General features: G+C 35.8%; 1 protein-coding gene across 1 annotated transcript in view; it reads left to right on the forward strand.

Annotated features, from left to right (window-relative positions):
- Nucleotides 1–16,060, forward strand: part of FBXL17 (F-box and leucine rich repeat protein 17) — a 301,069-nt gene that overhangs the window by 80,002 nt on the left and 205,007 nt on the right. Inside the window, exon 5 of the mRNA XM_068928189.1 lies at nt 11,817–11,924. Within this exon, the coding sequence (XP_068784290.1) occupies nt 11,817–11,924 (108 nt within the window). The remainder of the gene's footprint in view (nt 1–11,816; nt 11,925–16,060) is intronic.

Genomic DNA, 16,060 nt, shown 5'->3' on the forward strand with positions numbered 1-16,060 from the left:
CCTGGAAGAGAAGAAAAGCAAGAGAGCTGTGAGGGAAGAAAGAATCATGAACGTGTATATTAGCAGTACAGGGCGAGGCGAGAGGGCTGACTGAATATAGAAGCAGAGAAGTAGTCTGTGTTTGCACATACACGATACTTCAGAAACTGCAGCAAAAGTTTACTTTTTGTTACTTGCAGTTTTTCTTTCTCTTGCACCCTTTGATTTTTTTTTTATGAAGCAACGATACTGTAATGGCAGCAGCAAATGCAATTCCCGGGATGAACTAATGTCACTGTTGGTAATCATGGAAAAAACGTGGGAATGACGGGCAGCTTACAGTACAGTGAGGTAGTGATAGGTTTCTCTTCCTTTGGTTTAATGGAAGAAGTTACTACTTTTTCTTAGCTCTTCACTAATCAAACCATCAATGAATATGTATTGTGAGTAGTCACTTCTTAGTAATTAACTCAAGCTACATTTTTTTCCAGTGAGTTAATAAATAGGCTTTTAGTAGGTTCTGAAAGATTGAGGCAATTTTAGGACAAATTTTGTTTATAACTACATTATATCAAATTAAAATGGCAAAAATCATAATGAAACTGACCGTTTTCTAAAGCACTTACTTGTCTACTCATGAATGAATGAATGGTAGTTTGTACGACTTATGTAATGGTACTGGAAGTAGTGAGATTTTTGTGGATTGCTGATATTTTGTCATGTATAAGGACTATACATAAAAAGGAAATAAAGCAGAGTAGATAACTAGAGGAGCAAATGCCAGATGAAACATAAATAGGCTAATTTTAGATTTCTGATATGGAAAATATTATAGGTTAGTATTGCTTTGCTGGAAGAGTAAACTTAGAATAAAACTGCACTGGCATGCGAGGAAACATTTGAGCTCGTATCCACAAAGGGACTTAAGTTCTGTGAATTGAAGTGTCAGAGTCTTGTGAGGGGAATCCTCAGCCTCAAGAAAAGTATACAGACTGTGTATACAGTCCCTGGAGGTAGTTAGGTGTTTCGGAACAGAATCCACCGAAACCATGAGGAGGCACCTAATAGCATGAGGAGGAAAAGGAGGATGGGATGTGTCTGAAATCCCACCTCTTGCCAAGGCTTCAAAATCACTCCTCATTCTGAGCCCAGAAGCCCCTCCTGGATGTAGGCACCTATGGTGATTCCTTAAAAGCTGAACAGGAGTAGATTTTTTATTTTAAAGACTATGCTATGAGATACATACGTATGTATGAGATACAGACATGTATGTATCTCATAATTATGCCATTTGGCCTCTTACGTAAGCAAGTGTGTTTCTGTAAAGCTGCAGACAGCCTGCCTTGGAGAATAAGCTGCAAGCTAAAATTCCTTATTTACTGGAGTGTCGTGTTTCTTGCCCTGTAGGACAATCCAACGGAGGAGGGGTTGCAAGCGCTGACACCCAGAAGAGCTTAGATGAGACACATGCAAAACCACATCTCCTACTAGTTCTCAGCTCAAATGACAGCTCTGAAACCCTCCTCTCGTATCATGGGCAAGTATACTAACTCCTGAGCTAATGGATGAGTGTAAAGAAAAAGGATAGCAGTGCTATCCTTTCCACTCTTCTCCTCCTCTCAATTTTTCCTGGGGAAAAAAAGAGAAAAGTGGCATACTGTTGCAAAGAGCTTCATACGAGCAGCATAATCTGATGGAGCTTGAGGAAGCCAGCAGGGTGCACAGGGCAGAACTCTAGGCAGATGTCAGATTCTCGCATCCAAGTGGGACAGCCACAGAGTTAGTGCCTCATAGGTTCTACGCAGCAGGTACACAGGCATTTTGAGAGTCGCAGTTCTGCACATTTATGTTGAAGACTGTTTTTGTAATGAAAAGAAACCTATCAAAGTTTATAAGCCCAGATTGTGAAAAGATGAAGATATAGCCTAAACATCACAATGGTACTTAAAAAAACAGGGATAATTTCCTTTTCAGTTAGATTATTTCTTTCAGAGATGAGAGAATAGGAACTTTTATATTTCTCCACTTCAAGTGCCTAATCTTTCATTATTACTTCAAGCTAAAATTGAGAGTTGTTGAATTTTGACCAAGGAAATGGTTAAATTTATCCGTATATGTTATTGAATGAGAAGAAATAAATAGTATATCCAGTGGCAGTTAGTTAACATGAGCCATGCCTTGCTCCTGTTCACTAATGAAATTTGGCTGCTATGAACACTTGAGCATGATGATGGATTATCCATGCCTTATTTATATCAATGTTTTGTGATTGCAATAGGGAATCATGAATTACATACATCTTTACAAATAATAATTGCTTTGTCAGAGCTTTTATGACCACTATCATTTAAACTGCTGCTCATGAAAAGTAGACAATGTATCACTACTTTTGAATAGTGAAGACCTTTTCCATTTTAAATTTGAGAGAAGTCTTTTGAACATAAAGTTAATTTTTCACCATTTTCATCCTTTGTTTTCTGGGGGAGGGAGAAGAAAAGAATCTTATCTCCCTATATTTATGAGTGTATGTGAAACATGTTTGGGCCATATTCCTACCATTAAACTAGGTTTTATATTCACACTCATCCAAACTGTATAGCCTGTTTCTAAGAAATTTCCTCATCAAATGAAAGGTTTGAAATAGATGCTAATGAGTGCCCTGGCATGTTTGGTGGAACACGCCTTGGGTATATAGCGTAAAGTGGATGTTTTGTGAGTATTGCAGCCTACTGTGGAAATGAATTTAATGAAAGTGAACGATTTAAGAGTTCAGATTAAAAATGAAACAATGAACACTGTTTTTTAGGGATACATTACTTTGAATCTTTTTTCAAGCTCATCTGTTATGGCAAGTTATATTTTGTCTTTGATGTATGTTCTTCTTTTTCCCATTTACCCAGTAAGGGCAGACCAGAATGCTAATACTTTCTGTTTTCACCTACTAGGAAGGAGAGAGGTCAGAAATTGATCAGTCAAGACTTATCTTACTATTCTGCTGTTTTGTTTCTTGTTTCCCTTGGGTGTTTCTGAGATACTTCAATTAGAGACAACTTTCAGAAGAGGGTGGCCACAGCAACACAGAAAAATAAAACAGGAGGTTTTTTTAGGCACTTTGATCGGGATTGTCTGTTGCTCATCCCCAAGCACTGAAGGACCTGCCTTCTCTGAGCCCATGAGCTCTAGTAGTAGTCTTAGCTGTTGAAAGACATTAACAGCATATGAGCAAAAAAAAAAAAAAAAAGTAGGAGTAGGAAAGTATATGTAATCTTAAATGTTGGTAAGTGTATATTTTAGTTTAATAGTTCACTAGTCTTTAATTTATAGTGTAATATTGTAGTCTCTTTTTTAGTTTGAACCTGTTTAATAAGTCTTTTAAAAAGCCTTTAGCCAAAAGAGACAATTTGTGAGGCAATGCATCCCAGAAACAGGGAAAGGTTTACTTCACTTGCCCATTTAAAACAGAAATAAAAGGAGAACAGCTTAGAAAATCTTTTTTTCTAGGTCAAGCTTGCAGGGCGATTAAGTTTATCTACTTAAAATACTCCAGAGCTAACTGAAAACTGTACTCTATTTAGTGGTTTCAGAGATCCTCATGAAAAAACCTCATGATATTTTTTAATATAGCATATTAGACTTGTGTGCTAATTACCATAATTATCAATGAACCTGATCAATGAGAGAGAAGAATTGAAAGGAGAATTAAAAAAAAAAAAAAGGGCCGCTATGAAAATCAGAAAACAAAACGTATGTATCCCTGGAGCTCCTTCTCAGTTAATGCCTTGCGCTTTTGTAATCAATGCAATTTTTTATGACTGGGAATGTTTTATGTGTCTTCATTAAGTTAAAAATTTGAGTAATAAATTCTGCATGTGACGAGCATCATCTTTCCTTATATGGCAAAGAGGGAATATCTGTCTTAATCAGTCTTCATCATTCTTTGCAAGGACTAGCCTTTATTTCTATCCTCATCCTTTGACAAGGCGTAATTAATTCAACAGCTTTTTACCTTGCATCATGGCAAGCTGATGGTGTGCTTACAGTTTAGTGCAGAGGTAGCAGTGTAGGTTTTAAGCAATGGGAGCTGGAGAAACCTGTGTAAAATTGTCCCTGGCATCAGGCAGTTTCTCTCAAGTTATTGTACTGTGTGTGTGTGTATTTTTTTGTTTGGTTACATTTAGGGACATTCCTGTGGACAGTACAAGGATGGCTGCCTTTTTTATACTAGATGAAGATGTTTCTGTTTCTGAGGTATCTCATGGTTTTAAGGTGGATGTGTGTGGGGGGTGTGTGTGTGTGTGTGTGGGCAGGGGATGTCCGTCCTCTTTTGATAATAAACTGGTGAGCTGAGTTAGTCTGAGGTAAATGCCTTTGTTCTGTGTGATTTGCCTACGTCTCACAATGTCAATGCATTTTAATAAAAAGAAGGGGAAACAGGGTGATGCCTGAGTGAATTCAGATGCAGGTTAGCCTATCTGCGTATTATGGTTAGTTCTAGCATGCATGGAGTTTTGACAAGATTTTAGGGGAAAATAGACCAAGGAGAATGCACCTTTCTTGACGACATGGTATAAAACATATCTTTGGAGGACCTGGCTACATGCTTCATGCAGGGCAGATTTCTGAGTGGGTTATATGTGGGCCTTCTAAGTCTCTAGTTTGGAATTATGCACAAGTAAAGCAGGTAAGTGTTAGGACTGAATGACCTATTCGGCTTGTTGTAAACCTATGCCTTTCCAAGCTTATCAAGCATAAAGTTGAAATCAAGGAAATCCTCCTTCCCATGCTGTCCAAAGATAAGTATGGTTAATCTGCTGTGTATTCAAGACGGTCATAGATTTATGGGGTAGAGAACTGCGAATAAAGGAGTTTTATTTCACCATTAGTACTGACTTGTGCAGTGTACGCTTACCTACTGCATTTGTGGGAGACTGGCTTTCTGCTTAGAAGGCAGCATATTTTACCCTGTCAGGAGTTTATCCTAGTAATGCCATTGTTCTGAAGAAGGAGATTTTTTAAATGCTTTTCAAATTTTATTTGTGGTTTTTGCCTGAAAAATTGTACATTACTTACATTGCAGTGCACCTGTATGAATGAGAGGACATGATGCTCATTCCATTCCAAGTCATATTTATACTCCTATCATTTTATTCATTTCCAGTCATTTCTGTTTCAGCTTCTCTAAGTTTTTATGAGTTGTTAGACATTTTAGTTGGAATGTAAGTAGCTTGCGTTGTTGTACCTCAAACTTTCTTGTTGAATTATCATCTTTACTTGAGAATTGCTCCTTTTTGCTACTTGAATTATTTAATAGAATGTAAAATAAACTAATACTTATAGAATCTAATTCAGAAGAGCCAAAATATTGAATTCCTGTAAAACAATGCAGAACTGGAATTCATGTATAATAGGCTGCGATACATAAAAAGAAAATGATTAAACTATATCTCACTTATCATAGATCTTTTTAATAGGAACAAAATCTGCACCATTAGTTCCAGACCAATGTATTTCCCATTCACAATGCTTTAGTGCATAACTTACCAATCTCTCCTCATCATCCTACATTACTTTTTCAAAGCAAGACTAACATCAAGCAAGACAGGATGAATGAAAGTCAATGAAGGTCGACAAGACAATCCAATTATTAAAGATTCCTTAAAGAACACTACTGTGATCTATAAAAGAATTAGCTGTGAATTTCTGTATCATTATTGACAGGAGTCATTTTAGCAGAACGGTAGTATATTTTCTATGGCAGTCTATTTTAGATTATACTAATCTAATCTATTTGTATAGTATGTCTGAATGTCCATTGGTCATACTCTGTTTAAAATATGTTTGATTCCAAAAGGCATATTTATGATTCACGTTTCATATGCTTCTCCTGTTTCCTGAGTGGTAAAAAGGAAAAAGTACACAGTTACAGGTTGAATTACAAACAGAGTTAAGATTGCATAGTTGTTGCATACATGCTATTCCTAATTTTCCATGCATTTTTGCATCACGCATTTTCCCCTCATTCGTTCTGCAGAATAGGTCACCTCTTAGGAGGATAAAACATCTCTATACAATGAAGGAGATTACCATTTCTGGGACCTATTTATACCAGAAATAGTGAGCTGGCCTGCATGTGTAACAGTTTAAATATAAAATTTCAAGAATGTCTATAAGCCTTTTTAATAGCATTGTTAGACAATTTTTAATTTCATCATTTAGGAAGAAAGTGGAATGTTGTTTTGTAGTAGTACCGTAATAGTAGATGTGACAACGTATATAGGCAAGTAAGGTCAGTATATACATGAGCTAGGCATTGTAGATGGTAAAATAGAAGAGTGTCTAATTAAGCAATAGTAGTAGTTCTAAATCTTAAATTAATTTTAGCTTCATATTCAGCTCTGCTTCTATTTCAGATCTGTTTGAAACTTGTCGTCTTCTTTTCTCCATATACAAATAAGTCTAATGAAATATATTACTTCTACCTACAAACGTTGTTTTGTTATCTTTTTGGAAGCATACGTGAATCACGATGGATAGGATTCAGCTACCAACTATTCTGTCTGGTCAGCATACTTAGGGACAATGCTATGTGTTGTTTGTAAACAAAGTCCAAATTACTACACGTTCTTACTCCCCTGAAACAAGATGAGAACAAAAAGCCAAAATACAAATCATAATTTTTTTTGTCCTCTCATCAGATATTTAGTTAACAGTGTTTTCATCTAGTTTTTCAATACTTCATATCCCACATTGTTTTTATGAGAAGGAATCATTCCTCTTGTGAAACTGCAGGTGCGTGGATATACATGTAAAAATTTATATATATATATATATATATATATATATATAAACACACACACACACACACACACACACACACACACACACAAAATATATATACACACACACACACACACACACACACACACATATACATATATATAAAATTTCCTCCTCCCCTAACACAATCAGAGGAGAATGCGGACATGTGTTAAGAGGAGCTCACTACATAAAGTATCAAGTGACCTCCATTACAGACTGGCTGGCTGGGCACCACAGTATTGAAATATCAATTGCTATAAATGACATTGGAGCTGAAAATGAAATTATATATGCCTGTATACTGGTAGAGTAAAGAATGCAGGCTGTGAGATTACAGTGCTGATCGTGAAATTTTTTATAATGTTTCTCTATAAAACATCAAAATAACTCCTTCAGTTAGTGGAATTTTGCTGGCTGACAGCAAAGGACGGGATCTGTTATTGAACTGAGCTTAAGGGCATCAACAGTTTCAATACCGTGCTTTTTAATTTATTTATTTATAAGCCAAGACTTAAGAACATTTGTCTGCAATAGCAAAATGCTTTTCTAAAATGATTATTTCTACCACAGTAAATGTAAGGCGTATTCAGGTAATATCAAACTACTTTTGAAAGGTTGTTTTTTTTTTTTTTGAATAATTTTTGGAATCTGGAAAATCATGAGATTTGCATGGTATAGAGAGGGAATGAAGAACCTTTTCCTGACCAGATAGATGCTGAACATCTAACAAGCACTGAAAAGTTTCACTGCCAGTTTGCAAACTATTTAATGCTGATAGTCATAAAGTACTGTTGTTAACTGTTACTACAATTATTTTTTCACGTATTTTGTTTAGCATGCAGATAATTCCATAGTAAGAACAAACAAAATGCTCTGAGAGTTAGTAATTTTATTATTTATATTCCAAGCATCAATTTTTTAATGCTTTTACTGACCCAAAATATGTCACCTGTATGGAAGAAATTATTTGTATTTTAAATTTTTAAGTTCTGTAGTAAATGTTTGATTTTAGGCATTTATACTATTAATTGTTCATTAATACATTTCCTTACTAGCTAGTGCAAAGCTATCTGAAACAAAGAAAAGACTCATACTCGAACTCTCTGTAAAGAGAGTAGGGAAAGACTGTAACAGGGTCCTCCTCCTATCTCATGAGCTGAACAGGGGGTTTCTTTTATATTCTATAGAGAAGCTCATGTGATTGAAAGGAAAGGACTGAATTTCTGTTTTTCTATGCTTAAATTTAAAATTTACCTGAGTTTTCAGAAGCCATTTTTATTATCCCCTGGTGCCATGAATAGGGCAAATCTGTCACTCTTTCATTTCTGATAGTATTTGTCAAGGCCTTTCAGTAGTCAAAACCTTCCCAAATAGCTGGTGTGGCTATCCTCAGCTGAAAGGAGTGTGCAGAGATGAAGATCCAAGAACCTATCAGAACAAAATCAAAGAGGAAATTTCGTACTAAAATACACTGATCTGTACAAAAAGACACAATCACTACCCATTTTTTTGGTTGAACCTGTTTACCTGAACCTGTTTCCTCTCCTTTGGGCCCATTTTCAGTTTCATTGATTTCTAAATACACAGCCCCAAAGGCATACTTCTTACTAGTAGTTGGCAGGCATGCAACTAAAACAGCTTTACTCACTGAGAAATTGTTGCTTTAAAGAAAACTGCTTTTGACGTGTAACCACATCCAGTAACCTCAACCCAAAACCACTTGAACATGGTGTTGTACCTATAATCCTCTGTGCATCCTTCACCTCTGAGCCATCTTTTCAAAAATTTGTTTTGTGAGTGTTTTGCCCACGTGCAGTACAGGGCCATGCTCGTCAGGGATGGGGCTGGGATCAAGGTGATGCCCAGCGCAGCAGCAGTACTCTTCCTATGTATGTATTCACCTGAGGCTCCCTCGTGGACTAGATATCTCAAAACTTGTTTTGCTTCTGAGTTCTGCAAAATCAACAAGACATCCCTGCAAACCCGGAACGTCCTCGGGCTTTCAGGATTTACAGTTCCAGGTGCAGTGAGACATTACTTGTGCGTTTCGGCTGGAAAGTACACGTTTTGTCCTAAAGTCAAAACAGAGTTTTGCATTAGCGTCATTTGCACTGAGTATGTATGCTGCTCAGAAGAAAAGCTTGTTAAAAGGAAGATGTGGAGGTGCTTTCAGGGTACTCATGTCAATTTTATAATCTTAAATTTTATAACTGTTGGCTTATTTAGTAATAAAAGTTAACAGCTCAAGAATTAGAATTTTAGAAATTCAGCTATGCCTAAATATGATGCTCAAGGAGTTCAGAACCTGATACAGGCAGATTTTTGAAGAGCTTGAAAAGCTATTAATTATCTGTGTGGCTGTCTCTCCTCCCTCTGTCCTCCTCTTGTCCCTGGAGAGTCTTTATTATTCTGTGAGGGACTTTTGAAGAAAGGTCAGGGTCTAGACTGATGACTACCTGTCATGCACATGTAAGCACTTGGGTTGGTAACTGAGCTTCAGAGGGGACGCCATTCACTTTCAGTGACTTGGAAAAGAAAGCGTGTTGTGGGATCAACTCTTGTCTCTGCTACGCTCTTCAGTAAAACTGTCTAATGTCCTTTGTGTTTTTTTTTAACAAATCTGACAGTAAAGTGATGGCAATTGTAGTATAACTTCTTATGTAAGGGCATAAGCAATTAGATTTAACAGGAAATAGGTATCAGCATGCAATATGGAAAAGAGGAAAATAGTCTTTATTGAAATTAGAGATGAGATCTGTGGTTGAGGTGCTAGGACTTGGTGTTTACCTGTAGGAAAGAAAGCCATTGTGGTTGCAGGTGCCTTTCAAAGGGAACAGTGAGGAGGTTCAAAGGTGAGATCCTGGGAGTATGTGAAAGGTGTACTCTAAATTATTGGTTACAGTGTGAGAGCCCTGTAACCCTGCAGTAGAATTAAATGTTTGGACTTGGAGAAAGGTGGTAGAAGGGATAGAACCTAGCTACATGTGCATATAGTTTCAATGTATTATTTGTAGCTAAACTGCATTTTCCTTTCCTTCTAGGATGTTCATATTAAAAAAAGTACAGAAAGGTCTTTGTGTTCATTCAATATTACAACAGGACAGAGGGGGAGCTGCGTCCTCCTTAAGCCAAATTCACCAAAGGCGCTTTAAATTGCTGCGGTGAGGTGTTTATTAGACAACAAACTAATACTCAGCTTTTTAGTAGAAGAAACTCCGAGTGAACAAACACATTAAAGTCGTTTCACTTCAGGCATCCTCTTATTTCATCAACTTTTAGCATTTTCCTTGGTCGCTACAAACTTTGCACAGGAAAAGTTGATTTCTGTCATCCTTGAAGCTGGATGTTCCCTTCTGCTTTGCTGCCATCCTTCTGCTTGCTGTGTCTCATATTTCCCTGCCTTCTCGACCCTGCATTCTGGAACGCGTCTTTTGGGAAACTGCTTTCCATTTTTCTCCATCCTTTAGGGGACTCTGTAGTAGTGCAGCCTGGATCAAATGAAGTACGGACCTTCTCCTCTGCTGTTCAGACAGTCTTTTAAACTAAATTAACGGTAGACAGATGTGAAGAAATGAGAAGAGATAGACGTAGCTATGTATATTTTCTTATATAAGTGTGGTATATGTATACGTATGCTCACAGTGATGTTTTGTTTTATCTTAATGAGAAAAAAGTTTCTCTCTATTCTAAAGTGTGCAATGTCTTCCTATAGCTTTCCTTTTAAAAGTCCAAGACATACTCAGTAGGATGGCTACTAGGTTAACATAAGGAGCTTACTGTAAATGTAAAAAAATGATTTATTTGGTAACCAAAAAAAAAAAAGATATTTACTCATCTGAAGCATCTAACAAAAAATATATGCATAGACACTCAGCACATACTGTTTCATCAGAAGAATATTGATGCTAGTGGCTTCATATTTTTTAAAAAGTGAATTTATGGGTTTTGTGCTATACTCTTACTGTATGATGCAAGTTTTTAAAAATCTGCATAAGTGAAATAATGAAGCTGGAATAAAATATTTGTTCTTAGTAATAGAAAATAAAGCAACAAATATTTCTTTTGTTAATACCTTCATCTAGTTGGATACTCAACTGAATAACTGAATAGCAACTAAAAATAATGCAAATTTGGTTTTCTTGATTTAATACAAGTCTTAATATAACTTTCTGGGAAAACAGGAAATATTTCCTGCAATATAACTTCAGGAAAGCACAGAAGTGTTTGTAGTGGAAACGCATGCTTAAAGGAAAAAAGTTCACAAAATGTTATCCTTTTGTATATTTAGTCTACTTACAAAACATTTATGAAATAATTTGTGTTTCATAGCTACTAAATTTTGTTAGACAAACAGTTATAAAACAAAAGGAATTATAGAAATAGATCTATCACAATAATAAAGGTAACATCCTTATTCAACTGCTAACTGACACAGAATGGTATCTTACCATGAAATTCTAGTCTTATGTGGGAAATGGCCAAGATATTACGTTTAAGTTAAAAACTATTAATAGATTGCAATATGTCTTCGTTTTTTAGTTTAAAAAAATACGTAAAAAATGGAATATAAACTGAAGATGTGACTTAGTTCAGATTCAGTGCAGTCAGTGATGGGTATAGCATGCGTCTGCAGGATGCAATATCTTAAATTTGGTGATATTTTGATGGTTTTATATAGTTATGTGAATGATAAACAGAATGGACTTTTACTTTAATCTGCAGATAAACAGAATGGTAATATTTGAATTTCAGTGGCCATCATTCTGGCTTTTTCTTCTGTTTTCCCTTCTCCAAAGAGAAGGTCCTGCACTCTTCCAGAGATGATCCTTTTTCTTTCTTTTCATACATATCTATAGATACATATGCATACCTCATGTTTTTCTCTCAAAATAAGTGGTAGTGATAATAATAAAACTATTAATGAATAGTCTGCCAGTGTTACTGAGAAACTGCTTGGATTGTATTGGGTATGTACTCATATCACCTATTCAACTGCTATCTGTGTATTTTTTTGGTAGGTGACAGATCAGTCAGTGAAAGCATTTGCTGAACATTGTCCTGAGCTGCAGTATGTTGGTTTTATGGGCTGCTCTGTTACATCTAAAGGAGTCATTCACCTCACCAATGTAAGTACTATAGCTACTTTTAGCTTGTTGTTAGTGTTTGTGACAATTCCCAAAATATAGATATCACCAAGGCTAAATTTATACATTTAACGAATAACCCTGTCATGGGTAGAGCCATTACAAGACAAATGAAATTTGCATCATTTCAACAGAATGCATTCAGATTTTTCTGCTTTAACTTTATATCATAAACATGTTCAATGGTTGGGATTTTTTTCTTAGAAATAATAACACTGTACATGTCAATCATCTTTAAAATGCCTAATTACACGAGATTGAGTTGCAAATGTTCTATAATTTGCTGTTCCCAATTAATTGGAAATGCAAACTATGAGTGCAAGAGACTTGGACGCCTTACTGCAGTAGGATATCCCATATGTACTTACATTTTGTATATATACGTCTCTGTATTCTAGGTGTATCTATGGACACATTTTATTTCCTTTTCCTTTTCTTTACCTAAGAGGAGTGATTTGTGGGAGAGCTCCCTTTTGTGACTACAGAAATTGATTTTATTGAATGCTTTAATGACCTGGATAAGGTACGCAAACAACATATTAATTTAAAATTCAGAGCTGAAACAAAATTGAGAGATCATGCAAACATCAGGGAGGTCAGAGGAAATGCATCTGTAATAGATAAATTAGTATTTTTAGCTAGGAAGATTAAAAAAAAAACTGTAGGGAAGTGGAACCTATCATAATGGGTAAAGATGGCTATGAAAATGGGTATTGAATGTGAAGGAGTGCTAGTGTAAACAAGAAGTGGTCAAAGAGACCTTGAAATAAGTGGAGACCATATTGAATGAAAATGTTAATATGACTGAAGAAAATTCAAATGTAGTTTCTGGTGCAGGTGTGCAGCACTCTTGTCACGATAATGGATCCAGCATACCTCTAATATACACTGATCAGTTTAAAGCAGCTCAGTAGCTGAAAATATAGATGAAATTAAAAATTCCAGAAAATGTACAAAAAGAAATAAGCTGAAGAAATTAATTTGCATGGTAAAGTTATAGTAACTCAAAGGATGTAGTTTGGGAAGGACTCAAAGGATATGGAAATGACATGAAGGTATTTAAAAGGCACATGTATCTATGGGAGGGAGAAGTAATACAATAATTTTCATGTTCTAAATAATTCAGGATGGGTTGTACTTATATGCACAACATAAATATAGGAGAGAAATAAGTCTGACAGCAATTATGTAACCTGAAGTTGCTTGGGAAATTCTAGCACAGATCATTGTTCATACTTTGGTACTGGATTACCAAAGCATACTTTGGTTACTGGATTATTCTGACCTAGAGTTACTGAGTGTTTAATAGGTGATCATTATGTCTAATCCTTCTATGAAGTGACTTTGTAATATCATGTAATTGATTGAAGTTACAAAAAATCAAGAGCTTTATTTTCTTATTAATATTTAGTTCTGGTTTTGATGTGGTTTAGTAATAAATGGCTAGAAATCATGAATTATATAGGACTGGCATAGATGTAGATTGCCCTTCAGAACATATGTGGGAGGCTATTTTGTCCCAAAACTGGAAAAAGTCATGTGGGATAGGTAAGTGTTGCATGTGCTTTTTCCTGGGACATGAGACTTAGGAATTCCTGTTTCCTTCTCTCAGGCTATGGCAATATAAAAGAGAGTGATATAATAGCACTGAACATCACTTTTTTTTTTAATTTGTTCTCGAATATGTTTAGGGAATTTACGATTGAATCCTGAACAAGTGAACTCTTTTCTTGTAGCATTTACTATGAAGGTGCTAATTATTTCATACACTTTTATTATCAAGTACTTTTTTCTTTAGTTATCCCACTTCTCATGGTGCTTTCTTACGCTGTCCCAAAGTTTTCTTTTTCTGATGTATGTTGGGATTTTTTAGGTTGGTCAAATAATGGCCAGGTGTATTGGCGAAGCACTTGAAACAGTATTTTCCTTAAGTGGAATATTGTTGGTGAAAAGTGTGGCATTGCCTACTGAAAATTTTATTTTGAACTGAAAGCAGCAATTTTGAAATTTCTGATGTTTCTGAGTAAATATATTTTACAGGTTAAAGAGAGTTTTTCCTGGCTTGCTCCTGCAGGTGTAATATAAATTAGAATTTTTTACAGGGTTGAAGCATGTTCAAGGAAGACTCTGAATATTTCTTAATATTTTTTTTTAATTATACTTTTCATGGAGAATACATCATGCTTTCTCTGATCTGACTTCTAAAAGGTTTGCTAAATATTATGATGATGATATATTTCTTTATTTTTATTGCCTCTTTCAACAGAGGCCTTTATTAAGTACATGTGCAATATAGGGAAGTATACTGATGTCATATGTTGAGGGATAAAGGCCAGGTAAGAGATTTTCCCAGTCGTACAGCAGGAGAGCAGCAAAGTCAGTGCTGGAATTCTGGTTGTTTTATTCTAAGGCTATTGGCAAGTGATTCCTGGTTAATCTTGCTGCAGTGACTTTAGTGGTTGTTGTACTGCTCCTCTGCCAGGTGTTACTCCCCTTGTAGTAGAGCAGACAATTCCACTAAAACTCTGAAGTGCACTGAAGTGTCTGGCCCAGAGTCACATTCCATTTCTACAGTTGTTTTTTAGAGTTCCTAACTTCCAACAGAGGACAACAGCAAGTATCTGGAGGGTAGTAACTTTCTTAAATTAGCTGCATCAGTCTTTCCCAGAATTCGTCTGTTAATAACACTGTTTCTTTAATGACATCAGGTTTTTTTAAACATCATTCATTTTTTTTCTAATGGTTTATTCTATGGTCAGTTCTTAACTGGTACTTCATGAATGCATAATATTAATCTCAGTTCTGTATTCTTAACATATCTGGAATCTGTTCTCACCTCTGCATGGCCTGTCAGGGTGTCCTGTGTCCTGTCCCAACTTATATCCCTTCTGTCCCTCTGCTTCCTCCGTGTAAGCTAGAGATGACAACACTGGCCTGCTCCGTTGTAAAAATGCTTTGAGGCTAACAGATGTATAAAAATTGAATCTTTTGTTATTACTGTATTTTCCCTCCAATAATTTTTAGCTCTTTAAAAATACCAGCACTTGAAAATTCTGACTTGTAGTGCTGTTTGAATTAAATATCTTTTTAAATAGGTAATTATGAGGTACTTATGGGTTATAACAGTGAAAATGTTGTATGTAGGAGAAAAGAAGAAACACCCCAGTGTTTACTGTCATTGTTTTTGCTTCTAAACATTGTGATATCACGCACACGCGCACACACACGCGCGCACATGCACACGCACACACTCACTCACTCGAGCAAAAATGTTATCTCTAGTTTCTTTTTTCCTTTGAAGCTGTTATAAACTGTAAGAAATGCACCCAGAGTAAATAGTAGTTACTGGGTAAGCTGAGAAGTGCTGCATATATATATATATATATATATATATGTATGTATGTATATATATATACACACACACATATATACACACACACACACACACACACACACACACGTACGTACGTATATACAGAGAAGGAGAAAGTCTGTAAGCTCAAAGATCATAAAACCATTGTGGTTTATGTTGTTCAGGTAATTGCACTGAAGATGGGATGCGCAGACAGGTGATTTTTCCTCATGATTTTTGATCCTGTATCTTTGCCTTGCCCCAAAAGTAGGCTGTATTTTCTTTCCCTCTTGTGGTAAATGCCTTTCAGTAGTTTAATTGTTGCATTTCTAATAGAATTTTAAGAGCCAACATCAGTGAATCTCAACATCTAGACGTGATTTTGTTTCCAAGCTACTGCTTTGGCTTCTTCCTTTGAGTTCTGATATATGTGCTGGAGTAATGCTTTGTAGCCATAGCCTTCTATCTGTACTTCTATATATTTTTTACAGACTATGTCTGGGTAACATTTATTATGTACATTTTCATTAAAACAAGCACAAAGCCTAATTGGACAACAGCTTGATAGAAAAAGGTTCTAACTTGTTTTTCTAATCCCAATACAAGAAGTCAGTTTATCTAAGAAAACTGATTTGGGAATAATGTTATCTTTATTCTTTCTTGATCTCATATTGTTGTTGTCCGAGGGCCGTGTCCAATCTACTCAGTCGTATGTGTGTTTGAGTTGGTGACCAGTGGGAAGTCAATCAAAATTTAGATTTATAGT

The sequence above is a fragment of the Struthio camelus genome, chromosome Z (genome assembly GCF_040807025.1).
Source record: "Struthio camelus isolate bStrCam1 chromosome Z, bStrCam1.hap1, whole genome shotgun sequence".
NCBI classification, from domain to species: Eukaryota; Metazoa; Chordata; class Aves; order Struthioniformes; family Struthionidae; genus Struthio; species Struthio camelus.